The 15,305-nt window shown below is 35.5% G+C and overlaps 2 protein-coding genes across 2 annotated transcripts; both read left to right on the top strand.

The window, feature by feature from the left end:
• LOC116166091 (arrestin domain-containing protein 17) lies at positions 1–2,098 on the top strand. The gene is made up of 6 exons (XM_031480921.1): positions 1–270; positions 326–478; positions 531–925; positions 978–1,166; positions 1,212–1,428; positions 1,480–2,098. The coding sequence occupies exons 1-6, from the start codon at positions 156–158 to the stop codon at positions 1,620–1,622; spliced, it is 1,212 nt and encodes a 403-aa protein (XP_031336781.1). The 5' UTR covers positions 1–155; the 3' UTR covers positions 1,623–2,098.
• Positions 2,099–7,652: 5,554 nt separating this feature from the next.
• LOC116165977 (relaxin receptor 2) lies at positions 7,653–14,342 on the top strand. The gene is made up of 18 exons (XM_031480767.1): positions 7,653–7,789; positions 8,199–8,318; positions 8,374–8,466; positions 8,522–8,633; positions 9,639–9,707; positions 9,756–9,827; positions 9,886–10,029; positions 10,467–10,535; positions 10,585–10,656; positions 10,713–10,784; positions 11,197–11,268; positions 11,462–11,533; positions 11,589–11,728; positions 12,641–12,802; positions 12,852–13,148; positions 13,195–13,324; positions 13,370–13,560; positions 13,613–14,342. The coding sequence occupies exons 1-18, from the start codon at positions 7,702–7,704 to the stop codon at positions 13,834–13,836; spliced, it is 2,199 nt and encodes a 732-aa protein (XP_031336627.1). The 5' UTR covers positions 7,653–7,701; the 3' UTR covers positions 13,837–14,342.
• Positions 14,343–15,305: the final 963 nt, after the last annotated feature.

Raw genomic sequence — 15,305 nt, 5'->3', positions numbered from 1 at the left:
CCTCTTCAGAGATCTTTGAAATTTGAAGGAGAGTGAAGGTCTCCCACCCACATATGTACCTACCCCCCAAGTTTTAACAAATTAAGAATTTGAATACTCTCCACACATTACAGCCACCGCAGTTAGTATTGTCGGTATTACTATTTCTTGTGGAAATGGGTTTAAAATCTTGTGAAATTATATTGGAGAACAATTGGGGTACCTATTATGTCGGTCAAACTGTTACTGGTAGAGTAGAATTTGATTTAGATTCCCCCAAGAAAGTAAGAGGTAGTTATAGTTTGAATTGTTGTGCTAATATTATCTAATTCACCTGGTCTTTAAGGAGTATCGATCTTATTTAAAGGAGATTCGAACACTAATTGGTTTGTAGAAGAATCTAGAACAAACAATGATGGTAAACAAGAGAACGAAAGAATTGAACTTAATGGATACGAAGAGTACTTCAAAATAGAGTATTATTTAATTGGTGGTCAAGGTTTGTTTATATTAAGTATGTTGGTATTGGCTAATGGTGATATTTCTTTTAGGTGATGAGGTGGATATACCTCCTGGACATCACTCATACCCGTTTACATGTGTGTTGCCTCCTAGTCTACCATCTTCATTTGAGGGGGATTATGGATATGTTCGTTACATAATTAAGGTTACTTTTGATAGACCTTGGAAATTTGATCATGAAACCAAGAAAGCATTTACTGTTCTTTCTCCACTGGATTTAAATTCGAACCCTCGTTTAAAAGAACCTACACGTTTGGCATTAGAAAAATACTTTTGCTGCTTCTGTTGCAAATCAGGCCCTCTTACATGCATTATTTCCATACCACGTACTGGGTATGTGTCTGGACAAACTATTCCTGTAGTTTTAGATGTTGATAATATATCAAACATTGAAATCACAAATGTTCAAGTCTCGCTGCGTAAGGTAATTTTGATTTATAGTTTACAATTGCCATGATTGCTAATTTTGTATCCAGATAGTAACCTATCACACACAAACGCCTAGACGGGAGAGCAAGAAAGATGTAAAAGTGATTGCTGAAATTAAAGTGGGCTCCACAACTCCACATGGGTCTAACACATACAATCAACCTATTGTAATACCGCCCATACCACCCTCAAATCTCACAAACTGCAACCTCATAGATCTGGATTATGAACTATATGTATGCTATATCAAATTTTTAACTGAAGTAACTTTTACTTTCTAGGTCGAATTAAATATATCCGGCTTTCATACAAATTTAACAGGCAAAATTCCCATCACCATTGGCACTACTCCACTTGGACCATCATCGAGTGCTCCAACTCCAATTAGCACAAAGATTAATATAGAACCCGAAGACTTCACAGATCTAACTCCATCTAACGATAATGACTCAAAGGCACCAACGATGGGATGGGTGAATAATGGTAACATATATCCTGGTATGCATATTTTTCTTTATGTTTGAAACTGTAACGTTAACAATATTGTAGCACTTCCTACATTTGCCGAGAGTCAGTTTGGAACCAGCTCAATTAGAGAGAAGGGTGATAACGAGTATGTGATGTATGCAGATAATCGCCAGCATTATTCCCCTATGTATCCTGTCTACTCCTACACAGATGCTAAGTCTTAATGCAGCTCTCAATTCACCAATCTCTTTGTATGCTTATTATTTTTAAAAATGTATACACCTAGAGTAGTTGAATGCGCCTTTTATTGTGATATTTATAAATGCTCATATTTTATAAGATTTTTTACATTGTATATTGTTTTTTGTGTATCGTGTTCAGGTATTTTGTAGATGAATGCACAAAACAGCCATTTGATATTTTTGTACGGGACATTACACAATAATTTGAATAACTAATCCCTCACACTAGGATACACCCACAAATTGTACTCACAATTTTTTTCGAAATGATTTTGGATTTATGCTAACAGCTAATTGTAATTGTGCTATGCTCGATATATAGAATGTAGAATAGAATCATTTTGTATGTTTTTCTGAGGCATTTCAGTCCCAAAACGTGATTATGTAGAATTATTTCTGAAAAACATACAAAGAATGAACCTACCCTATGGGCTTTAATAAACATATATATGTCCGTACTATTGGTAAATTTTATATACAACTTACTTTTTGACAGTTTGAAATTTAGTAAAAAATCTCAGTTGGCAAGGAATCAGTTCAGACATTTTACTGCTAATAATATGGTATTTACTGCACTGATTTCTCCATCACCAATCTTTGGATAACATTGGTCACATTGGGTGACGTTGTTTTCCTAAATCAGACTCGTCAGCTCTTATTCTCAGCAACCTTTGACATTATATATGCAATTTATGAGTAGCAAAAGGTATAAGTGTATCTAGTAATTTTGTTCGAATTTCAAAAACCTCCTTTCGGCCCCTGTTAGAATGCTGAGCGAAGGATTTTGTCAAACTTTAGTCATCAGGTATTTGTTGCCGAAAACAAAATTCTAAGGTTTGCTTTGGTTCTCGAGTTACCGCGCCGAAGAAAGAACTGGTGTGTTGCTTTTTGCAATCCCTTTTTTGTTTTGTCTATATCGCGACCCTTTGAGTTCAGGGTTCAGCTAGCGCCATTATATAGATTTTTCAAAAAAGCCTTAGACTTTCGGAGGGTGCGATGTCAACTACCACCATTGCATCCGATCAGTTCTAAAAGAAAGCGCTGTGTTCGTCAGACCTCTTGCGTCATACATTTTTCAGCTGGTGCCACCCCACAATAGTGTGGGGGAAAATTTCTCCTAGCAACGCCATTTTTTTCTAATAATTTTTTTTCAATAAAAACAGGTAAGTTTCCCCTGAATCTCCAACCATATATAATTTAAAGTATATTATACCTCCATGTCAGATCGTATGCCTTCTCCAAGCGAAACGCTATTGCAATGAGGTGTTCTATACGCAAGAATAGGGAATGCAATCCCGCAGCAAAATCTCAAATAAGCAATTCTGTGCGGTTAACTTCTGTATTAAAATAAATCGCTAATTATCACAATATTTAACAAAAAAGTACCTTCGGCCTAACTTAGAACTCAAAAAAACCTTACCTGTAAAGCACAAAAGTCTTCTAAAGTGCCTCAAAAATCATAGTACATTTTTAACGAAAAAAGTTTAACAATTATATTTAAAAAATAATTCGCCGTTATCAGTTTCATTAACAAAGTAAACAGAGTCGTCCCCTTGGTCGACAAATTCCTCAGTCCCGCAAATCCCGCGGGGATCCCGCTCCATTTATGTGCGGGATTAATCTCGCAAAAATGCTGCGGGATCCCGGTATTTCGGGATCCCGCAATCCCGGTATTGCATTCCCTATAGTTTCTAGTCTATAACTTTTTATTGAGAAGTCTGATCGAAAAAGTACGAAGTGTTTTGGATTCTACGCACGAAAATTAATAACAAAAAGTGTTTTCCCGAGAAATTTTGGTGCAGTCGATTTTTGGTAAAAAAGGAAGGTTGTACACTTCCTTTTTTTGAGGCCCTCAAAAAAAATTGTCTCAGATCGACCCGGAAAAAAAATTTCTTATAGAATGTGGCCTGTAGAATCCATAATTTCAAACAGTTCCAAGATTGGGCTACTATTTCAAAAGTTATAGCCCTTTGAATTTTCTTTCGAAATTGGTTTCTAGTAGGGAATGCAATCCCGCAGCAAAATCTCAATCCCGGTATTTGCGGGATTGTTAATGTTAATCCCGCGGGATCCCGGAATTTGCGGGATCCCGCAAAACTTTAAATAAATTGGCAAATAAGCAATTCTGTGCGGTTAACTTCTGTATTAAAATAAATCGCTAATTATCACAATATTTAACAAAAAAGTACCTTCAGCCTAACTTAGAACTCAAAAAAACCTCACCTATAAAGCACAAAAAGGTGAACTTCTAAATTGCCTCAAAAATCATAGTACATTTTAACGAAAAAAGTTTAACAATTATTTAAAAAATAACTTCTCCGTTATGCGTTTCATTAACAAAGTAAACAGAGTCGTCCCCTTGGTCGACAAATTCCTCAGTCCCGCAAATCCCGCGGGATCCCGCTCCATTTATGTGCGAGATTAATCTCGCAAAAAATACTACGGGATCCCGGTGTTTCGGGACCTGACCTGTAGAATCCATAATTTCACACAGTTCCAAGATTGGGCTATTAGTTCAAAAGTTACAGCCCTTTGAAGTTTCTTTCGAAATTGGTTTCTTTACTAGTCTATAACTTTTGATTGAGAAGTCTGAGCGAAAAAGTACGAATTGTTTTGGATTCTACGCACCAAAATTAATAAGGAAAAGTGTTTTCCCGAGAAATGTTGGTGCAATCGATTTTTGGTAAAAAAGGAAGGTTACACTTCCTTTTTTTGAGGCCCTGAAAAAAATTGTCTCAGATCGACCCGGAAAAAAAGTTTTCTTATAGAATGTGGCCTGTAGAATCCATAATTTCAAACAGTTCCAAGATTGGGCTACTAGTTCAAAAGTTACAGCCCTTTGAATTTTCTTTCGAAATTGGTTTCTAGTCTATAACTTTTGATTGAGAAGTCTGATCGAAAAAGTACGAATTGTTTTGGATTCTACGCACCAAAATAAATAAGAAAAAGTGTTTTCCCGAGAAATTTTGGCGCAGTCGATTTTTGGTAAAAAAGGAAGGTTGTACACTTCCTTTTTTTGAGGCCCTCAAAAAAAATTGTCTCAGATCGACCCGGAAAAAAATTTTCTTATAGAATGTGGCCTGTAGAATCCATAATTTCAAACAGTTCCAAGATTGGGCTACTATTTCAACAGTTATAGCCCTTTGAATTTTCTTTCGAAATTGGTTTCTAGTAGGGAATGCAATCCCGCAGCAAAATCTCAATCCCGGTATTTGCGGGATTGTTAATGTTAATCCCGCGGGATCCCGGAATTTGCGGGATTCCGCAAAACTTTAAATAAATTGGCAAATAAGCAATTCTGTGCGGTTAACTTCTGTATTAAAATAAATCGCTAGGTAATTATCACAATATTTAACAAAAAAGTACCTTCGGCCTAACTTAGAACTCAAAAAAACCTTACCTGTAAAGCACAACAAGTCTTCTAAAGTGCCTCAAAAATCATAGTACATTTTTAACGAAAAAAGTTTAACAATTATTTAAAAAATAATTCACCAAAAAATAATTCACCGTTATCAGTTTCATTAACAAAGTAAACAGAGTCGTCCCCTTGGTCGACAAATTCCTCAGTCCCGCAAATCCCGCGGGATCCCGCTCCATTTATGTGCGGGATTAATCTCGCAAAAATGCTGCGGGATCTCGGTTGCAATCCCGGTATTGCATTCCCTACGCAAGAACGAATCTAATATATGATTTTCCAGCTTTACTAAGAGATCCATTTCCGAGTGATAAGGACAAAAACCAGTTTGACGGAAGGTAAGTAATTGTTTCGTTTCTAGTATCCATAGGACGTAAGCGATATCGGCCTATAATTTTCAGGTTTTGTAAAATCCTTTCCTGGTTTAGGAACGGGAATTACGATTGCCTCGCGCCAGTTTTCTGGGTACGTAGCATGTGTGAATATTTCATTATATATTTTTATAGAAGTTTTTCTTTTCCAGCTGCTGGGAGATGTTTCAACATGGCATAGTGAGCATTATCTGGGCCTGGAGAAGAATCTTTGGATTTCTGTAAAGCGATTTCTAATTCATCAAGCGAGAAAGGTTTGTTGTAGTCCAGATCTTGTTCGGTATCAAAAAACCCTTTCATTTTGTTGTTTTATCCTTAGGAAATGTTCACTGTATTGTTGAGAACTCATAACAGATTTGAAGTGTTCTGCTAAGGTTTCCACTACCTCCGCAGGATCGCTAATTATTCGGTGACCAATATTTAATTGTCTTGGCGGTTTTTGATACTCTTTTCCGGCAATCTTTTTTATTTTTTTCCAGACCTCTGTTGATGGAGTGTTAGAATTAGTGGTAGAGACATACATTTGCCATGAGTCTCGATTGCTCGAAACTATTATTTTCCGCGCGTTAGCACGTGCTTTTTTTTTAAATGCAATGAGATTCTCAAGGGTTGGAGATTTATGATATTATTTGTTGTACTTAACTGCATTTCCTCTGTTATTACGGTTTTAAGGCCCATTAGCAGTATCATTTTTGTTATACATCGAATTAATTATTTCAGAGAATTGCGACCAGTTTGCATCCTGTATCGTCCATTTTTTGGACATTCCTCATCTGCACGTTTATTGGGTAAATAAATGTAAATTGGGCGATGGTCACTATTGTGAAAGTCATCATTCGTACTCCAGTTGAGACTGGATGCTAAGTTAGGAGTGCAAAATGATAATAAATCAATGGCCGTAAAGTTTCTCCATCTTACATTCTAGCATTGAATGTTTTATTCAATGATTCAAGTGAGTTGGGGAACAGTGTTCAATAGTGTTGTTGTTTTCCATAAAAACTTCGATTGTACCGCCTCGTCTATCAATCGTGTGCGAACCCCATACATCAGTCGAGTGCGCGTTAAAATCTCCCAGTAGTATGAATGGTGTCAGAAGTTGGTTTGCTAGCTAGATTTTCGATTTCATTTAAATTCCAGTCGAATTCTGGTAGGTAGATGTTGCATATTGTTGCTTTAATTGGTATATCAATTTGAATAGCAATAGCTTGAATTGGAGTATTATTTTGCAGGAATATCTGACTTTAGACATGGACATTTCACCACTGGCTCTATTGTTCCTTGTATCGTTATTGTTGTAGTTTCTATGGCCTTTTAGCATAAATTTTTCAACATTTTTTAGGGAATCTCTTGAAGACAGATGCAGAAAGGATCTTCAGACCATTAGGTAGGTTTATATGGGATGGAAATCTAAGAATTGGAACAGATTAAGGGTATTTCAGGACACGGTTGGACGAGCCGCATCCTGTCCCATTGGTCGCCTTCTTCGACCTGCAGGGCGGCAGTGGGTCAATTCTAACCCTGGGCCCACGGATAGTTTTATTACAGGAAATAGTAAAACACTCATCAGTAATGAAATATAGTAGCAGTTTATATATTTACTACAAATAGAGCACCTTATTTGCCACAAATAAACTTTTTGTAGAAGCAAATAAACGCATCTATTAGTGGCAATAAGTCTTGACAGCAAATAGGTGCGTCATAGCAAAATGACTCTATTTGTGGCAAGTAGAGAGCCCATTTAAGAACTATTTAATGCAGAAAACTTGCTGTGGCTAATATATTTTAAATTTTTCTCGGTGTATGGTGGTCTTATGCATCTCGTTTTGTTGTACATATATTGACTAAAATCGTCCATAAAAAAATGAAACAATTTACGCTACTGAAATGAGATCACATCAGTGTCCACCGTTTATTATTCAAAGGTGATGGTCTAATATACTGATGACACCTACTATCCTACAGTAAGAAAGAAGTTTGTGCTGTACGTTAAAGATTGTAACTCAAAAATCTCGATGACTAACAAGCAAATGATTATATGAAATTTCTATTGATCTACAATAAGAAATTCCAATTTTATGTTGCATTCCTGTTCCTATTTTTAATATTCTATTTTAGATACATCTTCCTATAACTTTTTTCAAGCACACCTAATCAAAATTAAAAGTTTCGTAATTGGGTAGATAACACGATAGACTCTGTCAGGTATAAAGACGCAAACGTATAGTGGAAGCGTGCCAGTTTGCCTCAAGTTTTCATCCATGAAATACGTGCGATAATGCATTATTGGCAAATTATTTTAGTTGGTAGTTTTGTGGTGATATTTGTTATTATATATGCAGTTACAATTTTTTTCTGGAGTAAAGGTAATTTGTAGTATAATAATACCGTAGACCATTGATATCTATACCTACCCATACTTGTCACAAACTAAAAGTTATAAGGGCACCCTTAATAGGAAAAATTTTGATTTGTTTTTATCCATTCCTCTGGCAATGAGATATTAACTTTCTTAAATTAATGCAGTTTTTCAGTTCCAATTCTGAGTTTGGAACTGTAGCATTTTGAAAATAACTTTGTTAGCATTAATTAAACAATACGCCAAATTAAAAGTGATTCGGAAATTAATTACTCAAACCAATACAAGTTCAATTTGCATACGACTGCGTTTCAATAAACTATCTACTTTCCTAAAATTTCCCTCGGGAGTGTTCCAATATAGTACAATTTGGGAATTGCTTAAGAAGTTTGGAGTTGTACAAATACTTGTTACAGACACGTGTCCGATCGGAACATTTCCATGTTATAATAGCACCACTTGCGTACCCCAACGAAATGTATGCAATTTTCACAAGGATTGCACAGAAGGAGATGACGAGGATCCCGCATTGTGCGGTAAATATAATTGTTGTCAATTTTCATTTAAATAAACACAGATATTCGTATGCAGCTAATCTGAGTGGCAGTTTAAACATGATATCACGGACCCTAAGCAAAAGTTCCGCCAAAAAGTTTGATTATCACAATCTGTATCCTCTTTGTAGTAAGTTCACACTAACATCTACATACAGAATTAAGGTGCACCTAATCCAAATTAGGTCTAACAGGTTTTCCGAAGGGTTGCCTATGTATACTACAGTTTCGGATCGTTTGTAAGAATAGGAATTTAACCGAAATTCCCATTGGAATATCTGACAACGTCAGCCACTTGTAAGTATTTTATAGTAGAATAATACTGAGGGAGTTGGGAAATTTTAGAGGAGTTAACTAATGAGATGTTTTAATGCGTATGCAAGTAGAACAAACTTGTCAGTAACAGTAAATTAGCTTTATTCGAATAATCCTATATACTTACCTAACTTTTCACTCTGTTCACAGAGGCGTAGGTAGGTATTAGTCGTACATTGGACCCTATGCGAAACGATATGTGTACCCTCCATGACCTACATATTTCTGATATTTGATTATTATATTAACTTCATGGGTCAAACACGAACACAAACTTGCATCTTGTACTAACAAAAGAAATACAAGATTACACTAAGTTGTGTCAAATTTTATAGGAGCAATTTTGTATTTCATTTGTGGATGAATTATTTTGATTATCAGTTTCTATGTAAACTCAAAGTTTCTTTCAAATTTCTCATATCATGTTTTCCTCACGTTCCTCTGAAGCATGCTCTCCTAGCTCAAGTTTCCCTTAACTGCATTTAAATATATTTTTTAACTTTCCTAAAGTCTTTATCAAATTTTTCTCAAGTTCCTTTTAAGTTTTCCTCTAATTACTTTCACGTTCGCTTCGAAACTTCTTTTTCAGTTTCTCTTTAAATCACGTGCTCCCATAAAAGTGTTTCTTATAGTTCTTCTCAAGTTCGTCTAAGGTTTTTTCTTCAAGTTATCTGCAGGCCCCGCTCACTGAATTTCTTCATAAATGCTTATTAATTTCCCCTCCGTTTCAAGTCTCTTAAATTCTTTTCAGTTTATTCTCAAGCTCTCGTATTTTCTATAAGTTCAGTCGGATGAGATACCTGAAATAGGATAAACCAGTTTTATAACACTTTTATTGCATTTTACATTTATTCTGATGCATTGAATCGACATGCAGTAGCCTGAATTTTGTATCAATAATAATTATTGTTCTTGCTACATGATTACTGCTATATGGATTTTATATGCTAAATTAGTGTCCAGACTACTAAATCTGTTCATTTGTAGAATATTGTCGAATAACAGTATAGGAGTGATAAATCCAGCTTCAATTGCAAATTACAACTTAAAGGTGTTGTACGTATTACACAATAAAGTAATGCAAAGATAACAAAAATATTCTAGGCATTTGGAAGGAAATACTTTACAAACAATAGCACCTCAAGTCTTTGCTCAACAAACCAATATGGAACGGTTGTAAGAGTGCTTCCACTACGTTTTTCCCAGCATACCACTTATTTGTTTTTTTTTTCAGATTTTTAATGAAGAACAACTTGCAAGAGATAAAGCGTGGGTCGTTCGATGGTTTGATAAACCTTTTATGGATCTTTTTGAATCATAATCATTTGACGTATTTGGAAATGGATGCGTTTAATGATTTGAGATCTTTAGAGTGGATGTAAGGAAAACATGCTTCTTTTTTTTAATATTCTTACCAGAAAGTGCTACTTTTCCCATGTACTTCACTACAAAAATTGACAATTTCAATCACAATTCTTTATTTTGCCATCCCAGATTCACACATCGTGTCGCACATTATAGACGAATCTTAAAAGCTCTACCAGTTTTCCGCGTAATATCATTTGGACAGTGTCAGAAGCAATATCAAAAACAAAAATGTCCTTGTACAACTGAAATTTTCAAAGGAGATTGCGGAGTAAGGAAAGGCAAACTTTCACCATCACTCTCAATTTTTACCTTTATGAATCAAGAAGTTTGAGGGCAGTACAAAACCAATAACCACATGCACACGAAGCAATTGATTTCTTATTATATACTTTTATAAATTTGTCAATTTTTCGTTTTCTGAACTCTGATTACTTTTCCATTACGCAGGGATCTCTCTAACAACCACCTCTCTTTAGAGAATGAAACTTTTCCACCACTTCCACAATTATTAGAGTTGTAAGTATTGGCCTTATGAGATATAGCAATTAAACAATAAGTGTTCTAGATTTCTTAGTAACAACAATGTTTCAAGGGTCCAAGGAAGAACATTTTCACAGTTAACAAACCTGGAATTACTGTAAGTAACGCTTAACTTCCAAAATCTTTTGGTACTAACACTCCAATCTATTTTAGTTGTTTGAAAAACAATGTTATAAGATTCGTAAGCGTAAATTCGTTTATGAAACTTAAAAATTTACGCGAGCTGTAGGTATTGGACAATCTACAGTGCGTTCGAGATAAGATGGTCACCACAATAATCTCTTGGCGAGATACGAAAAATTTCTCAAACATAATTTTATATGTGACATTGCGATCTATCCGACCGCATATTGAAACATCAAATGCCGCTTCCGGTTTAACCGGAAATAGATGAAACTTTTGTTTTTTCAAATGCAATGCCTATATGTTTTTTAAGATGAAAAGAGCAATCAATTTGATATATGACAACATAAAATATGCATCGATTTCCGCTTACACTGGAAGTGATTTCAATATGCGATGGCATAGATCGTATAATGTCACATATAAAATTATATTTGACAAATAAAAGATATATGAGGTGACTCTTATCTCGAACGCACTGTATTTGAAAACAATTAAGATTATGTTTTTGTAGAAACCTTTACGGAAACTATTTAACTCAACTTCCAAACAAACTGTTTGATTCACTTTCATCTCTTGGAAGTTTGTAAGTAGTTCTTATTTAATTAGATAGTCGGGTAATAAAGTGCGTATAGAAATACAAAGTTCTGAATTGTGCTGTAATTGAAAGTAGCGTTTACTAACAGACGTGACAAATATTGGTTACTGAGGGATTAAATGCTACGTCAATTTAATTTGAAAACACGCACTCGTGATATAAGGATTTCATATTTCCGTAGGTATTTGGGGCAGAATCCTTTGTACTACCTCCCTAGACATTTATTTTATAAAATGGAGAATTTGCAATCCCTGTAAGTTATGTTTGAGATCTACTGATCATCACTTCTAATCCTTTTTTCTACATAGCAATTTGGACGGAATAGAAATTGAAAATATAGATTTGTCTATATTTTCAACTACTCCAAACTTAAAGTCGGTTTACTTTAAGAAGTACTTCTATTGCACGTTTGCTCCTCGAGTGAGAAGATGTCGACCTTTATCTGATGGTAAGCACTCATAATATTGATAGTCGGTTTACATAAATGACCAACCGTGTCCCTCCCGATAATCCTGATTAAATGAGACAAATAGGAATCGATGTGGTTCTTGTGGAAGTTGCAGTTATAATTCGCCCCTGATCATGAGATAGGTGTATATAACAGTTCATTGTTTATATCCATTCGTGTAAAAAAACAGCTCGTCCAAACTGGGACGGTAAAACGTAGTTGCTTTGCATCCAATCTCAATGCCAAGGTACATTTGTTGGAAATTTTATTTTTGAAGAAGGAAGCGCATTCACGATACCGCATGTGTACTAATTTATTTAAATAATGTTGTTTATTATAGCATTAGCATCCCTACAGTTTGGACGAAGGGGAATGCATGTATTCAAAAAAGTGAACTGTTAGGTACTTACATGTATAGTTACACCACAGGGCATACAACGATGTACCATACTGCAATCCAATCGATGTCGCAAAATATAAGTTTAATAAATATGTACTTATTTTTTATTTCTCTGTTGGTTTCGGCCTATAAATTTTTTTATTTACAAAAATTAAGGAGCGTGCACTGCGTTTGGAGATGTATTTTGGGCACGTGAGAAATGTGTAAGGTGGTCGTTTACAACATAGCAGTATATAAACCAATGAAATTCGACTAGAGTTAGACCTCGACTCCAAGAGGACTTGCAGTAGATGAGATCCATTAACCAAGCACTTTATTTTCCAAACTTTGACTCTTAGTCATGTTAGGAGAGACGTAGAGAGAAGGAAATGCAACATTACAACTGTAACAACAGTAAGGGCAACGTCTTATTATTTTTGATTCACTATAAACATTTCCTAATCAGACCACGCAGAAACCTAGCTGAAATACACTATTTATTTCGTTGCGGTGTTTTAAAAATTTGTTGTTAGGTATCTCATCTGTAGACCAACTATTGGCGAAACCCATTTTACGTTATGCGATATGGATAACGTGCTTCGTTACTTGTATCGGTAATGCAATGGTAATTTATGAAAGGATGACGTCTAGAGATGAGAATAAAGTCTTAAGCTTGGTAATCAAAAATTTAGCTGGTAAGTATTTTTCGTTGTAACACAGCAAATATAGGTAACTATTAATTAGCTAGCGATTTCATTATGGGCATATACATGGTTATTATTGCCGGTTACGATTTAAAATTTCGTAATATTTATAATAAAGTGGCCCACGAATGGATCTCATCGTGGCCATGCACATTTGCTGGAGTGCTAGCAATGGTTTCCTCTGAAGTTTCTGTATTGTTATTGGTATTTATGTCAGTTGAAAGATTTCTTATAATAGCTGTGCCGTTCGGTCGCTTTTCGTCTATAGATGTGAAAAAATGTGCGTTAATATTAGGCTGCATTTGGATTTTAGGAGTTGGATTGGCAATTATTCCAGGTAAAACATTTGATATGTGCAACCCACTTACAACGTTCTGAAATAGTTTTGCAGTTCTATTCGAGTACGAAGTTTTACGGATTAAATGCTTTATGCCTTCCATTGCATACAACACAGGCCTACCACGTAGGATGGGAGTACTCGGCTTTTATAGTACTTGGAATAAATTTCGTCAGGTAGGTTCATTAGTGCACTACCCATATAACTGCGTCTGATTTTAGCTTAATTACCATCACTCTCGTTTACTGTATTATGTTTATAAGTATTTTAAGAACAAGAAGTGCAACAACTCTTCCCAGAAAGGATTACGAATTTGCCATTCGCTTCTTTTTCATTGTCTTTACGAACGGTTGTTGCTGGTTTCCTAGTGTGTTAGTCAACGTACTTCTTCTGCTAGGAAAAGAAATATCAGGTACTCGTTGGACTATACCTACTCCACCTACAACCGTTAACGTTTTTTTCAGGTGATCTACATGCATGGCTAGTTGTATTTATTCTACCCATTAACTCGGCAATAAATCCCATACTATATACCTTCACGACTCCAAAGTACAGATTCAATTCGAAGAAGGTGCTCGTCTTTTTTAATATGATTTCACAAAGTCAAAGAAGTAGTTTAGAGAAAACTACTCAAGGGCAAACTGTTCCTTCAAGTGGCGGAGCATTCTTGACCTCATCTTCAATATGAGTTAGAAGTGTTCGTGAGAAAACGAATGTAATGTCAATCCGCTGTTTGATTTTTTTTGAAAACTCCGATACGTTTTTATTATCCTTTTAAAGTATCTTGCAGAATGCAGTATCCTGTGCTATGTGTACCTGTGCATGTATTATGTATTTCAACGTTTAGGGAGGAACCACAATTATATACATATGATGTATTCACATCATATGAATAAGCGTTATGTGTCTATAAATCTTTTTTTTTGCTTGAAAATTACAAGTCATTCTGAAGTTCCCAACCTTGAGACATAGTTTTGCATTTTTAAACTTGTTTAGTCTCTTAACCTTGATATTTAAGACCAGGTGAATCCTGTATTGCTGAGTGAAAAATTTAAATTTACCTATTCCTACCAACAACAAAGGCAAAACCTTATGCGGAATGGTATTAAAATAGATTAATAAGAATATGTATGTGTTTGCTAATTTTAAAATTATATTTGTATTGTATGTAACTATATCGACAGTATAACAGTAGGATAATTGTTTATTATTAACAATAAGCTCAATAAATTAAAAGACTGCAGTATATGTATATGCAAATATAATTTACAAATGTATAGAGACGGTTGTGGGTAGATTCGCCCCGGAAAATTCCTCCTGGTCAATTAGCTCGCGAAAACTTGTCCCCACAATATGCACCCCCAAGGCCAAAGTAAGATTCGCGTCGAAAAATTTGCCCCCGCAAGATTGGTCTCCAGTATATTCGACAGGGAAAATTCCCCCCCGGAATATTCCCCAGGAAAATTCACCCCGGAAGATTCTTCAAGGAGATCTGTCACCGGTAAGATTCGTCCCGAGAAGTATTCGCCGTTGAAATATTTGCCCTCAGAGTATTCGCAAATGAAAATTCGCCCTCGCGGAACTGTCCTGCTCTTACAAGAACTCGTCCAAAGGAACATTCCTAAAAGATTGATCTTAATTTGACACAACTGCTATGCGTATAGCCTGTGTCAATTTTATTGAGTTAAATCTCATAGAGATGCACAACCAAAAGCAATATGTGAAATTCCCTCTCCATGCCGGAGTTTACCCTAAAGCATTACTCTCCCCAGATAAATTCCATCGAAAGAGGAAAGGAAAGAGGTTTAGGGTTATACGTCGTGTAATGTCCATGGTAACAATTCTCGCAACAATTTGCAATTATTGCAATTCGTAATTGCGTCTATAGGGTGCATATAGGGAACAGAATATGCGCTAAATTCTTTCCGGGTAATTGGCCCTCGAATGTTTCCTGCTCCCGAATATTTGCTACCTTAAGGATCATCCCTAATAAAATCCATCCATCTATCCAAATCGAATTTACGGCACATGGTAGAGAATAATACCGGAGTAAAATGAACTCTTTGATGTTATTAATATGTATAAATTTCGAAACAATATGTGGTGACGATTATTTATGTGTTGCGTGGATGCGTAATTTCACACTAATGAGTGTAA

Source organism: Photinus pyralis, unplaced genomic scaffold (genome assembly GCF_008802855.1).
Source record: "Photinus pyralis isolate 1611_PpyrPB1 unplaced genomic scaffold, Ppyr1.3 Ppyr1.4_LG3a, whole genome shotgun sequence".
NCBI classification, from domain to species: Eukaryota; Metazoa; Arthropoda; class Insecta; order Coleoptera; family Lampyridae; genus Photinus; species Photinus pyralis.
The sequence above is the reverse complement of the archived record's forward strand: the minus strand, read 5'-3'. Positions and strand labels throughout refer to the sequence as shown.

Coding starts and splice junctions, on each gene's coding strand:
- LOC116165977 (XM_031480767.1), top strand. CDS start 7,702: ATGCATTATTGGCAAATTATTTTAGTTGGTAGTTTTGTGGTGATATTT. Junction 10,536..10,584: donor CTTCCACAATTATTAGAGTT/GTAAGTATTGGC, acceptor TAAGTGTTCTAG/ATTTCTTAGTAACAACAATG. Junction 13,149..13,194: donor TGGATTGGCAATTATTCCAG/GTAAAACATTTG, acceptor GTTCTGAAATAG/TTTTGCAGTTCTATTCGAGT.
- LOC116166091 (XM_031480921.1), top strand. CDS start 156: ATGGGTTTAAAATCTTGTGAAATTATATTGGAGAACAATTGGGGTACC. Junction 271..325: donor TTCCCCCAAGAAAGTAAGAG/GTAGTTATAGTT, acceptor CTGGTCTTTAAG/GAGTATCGATCTTATTTAAA. Junction 479..530: donor TTATTTAATTGGTGGTCAAG/GTTTGTTTATAT, acceptor TATTTCTTTTAG/GTGATGAGGTGGATATACCT.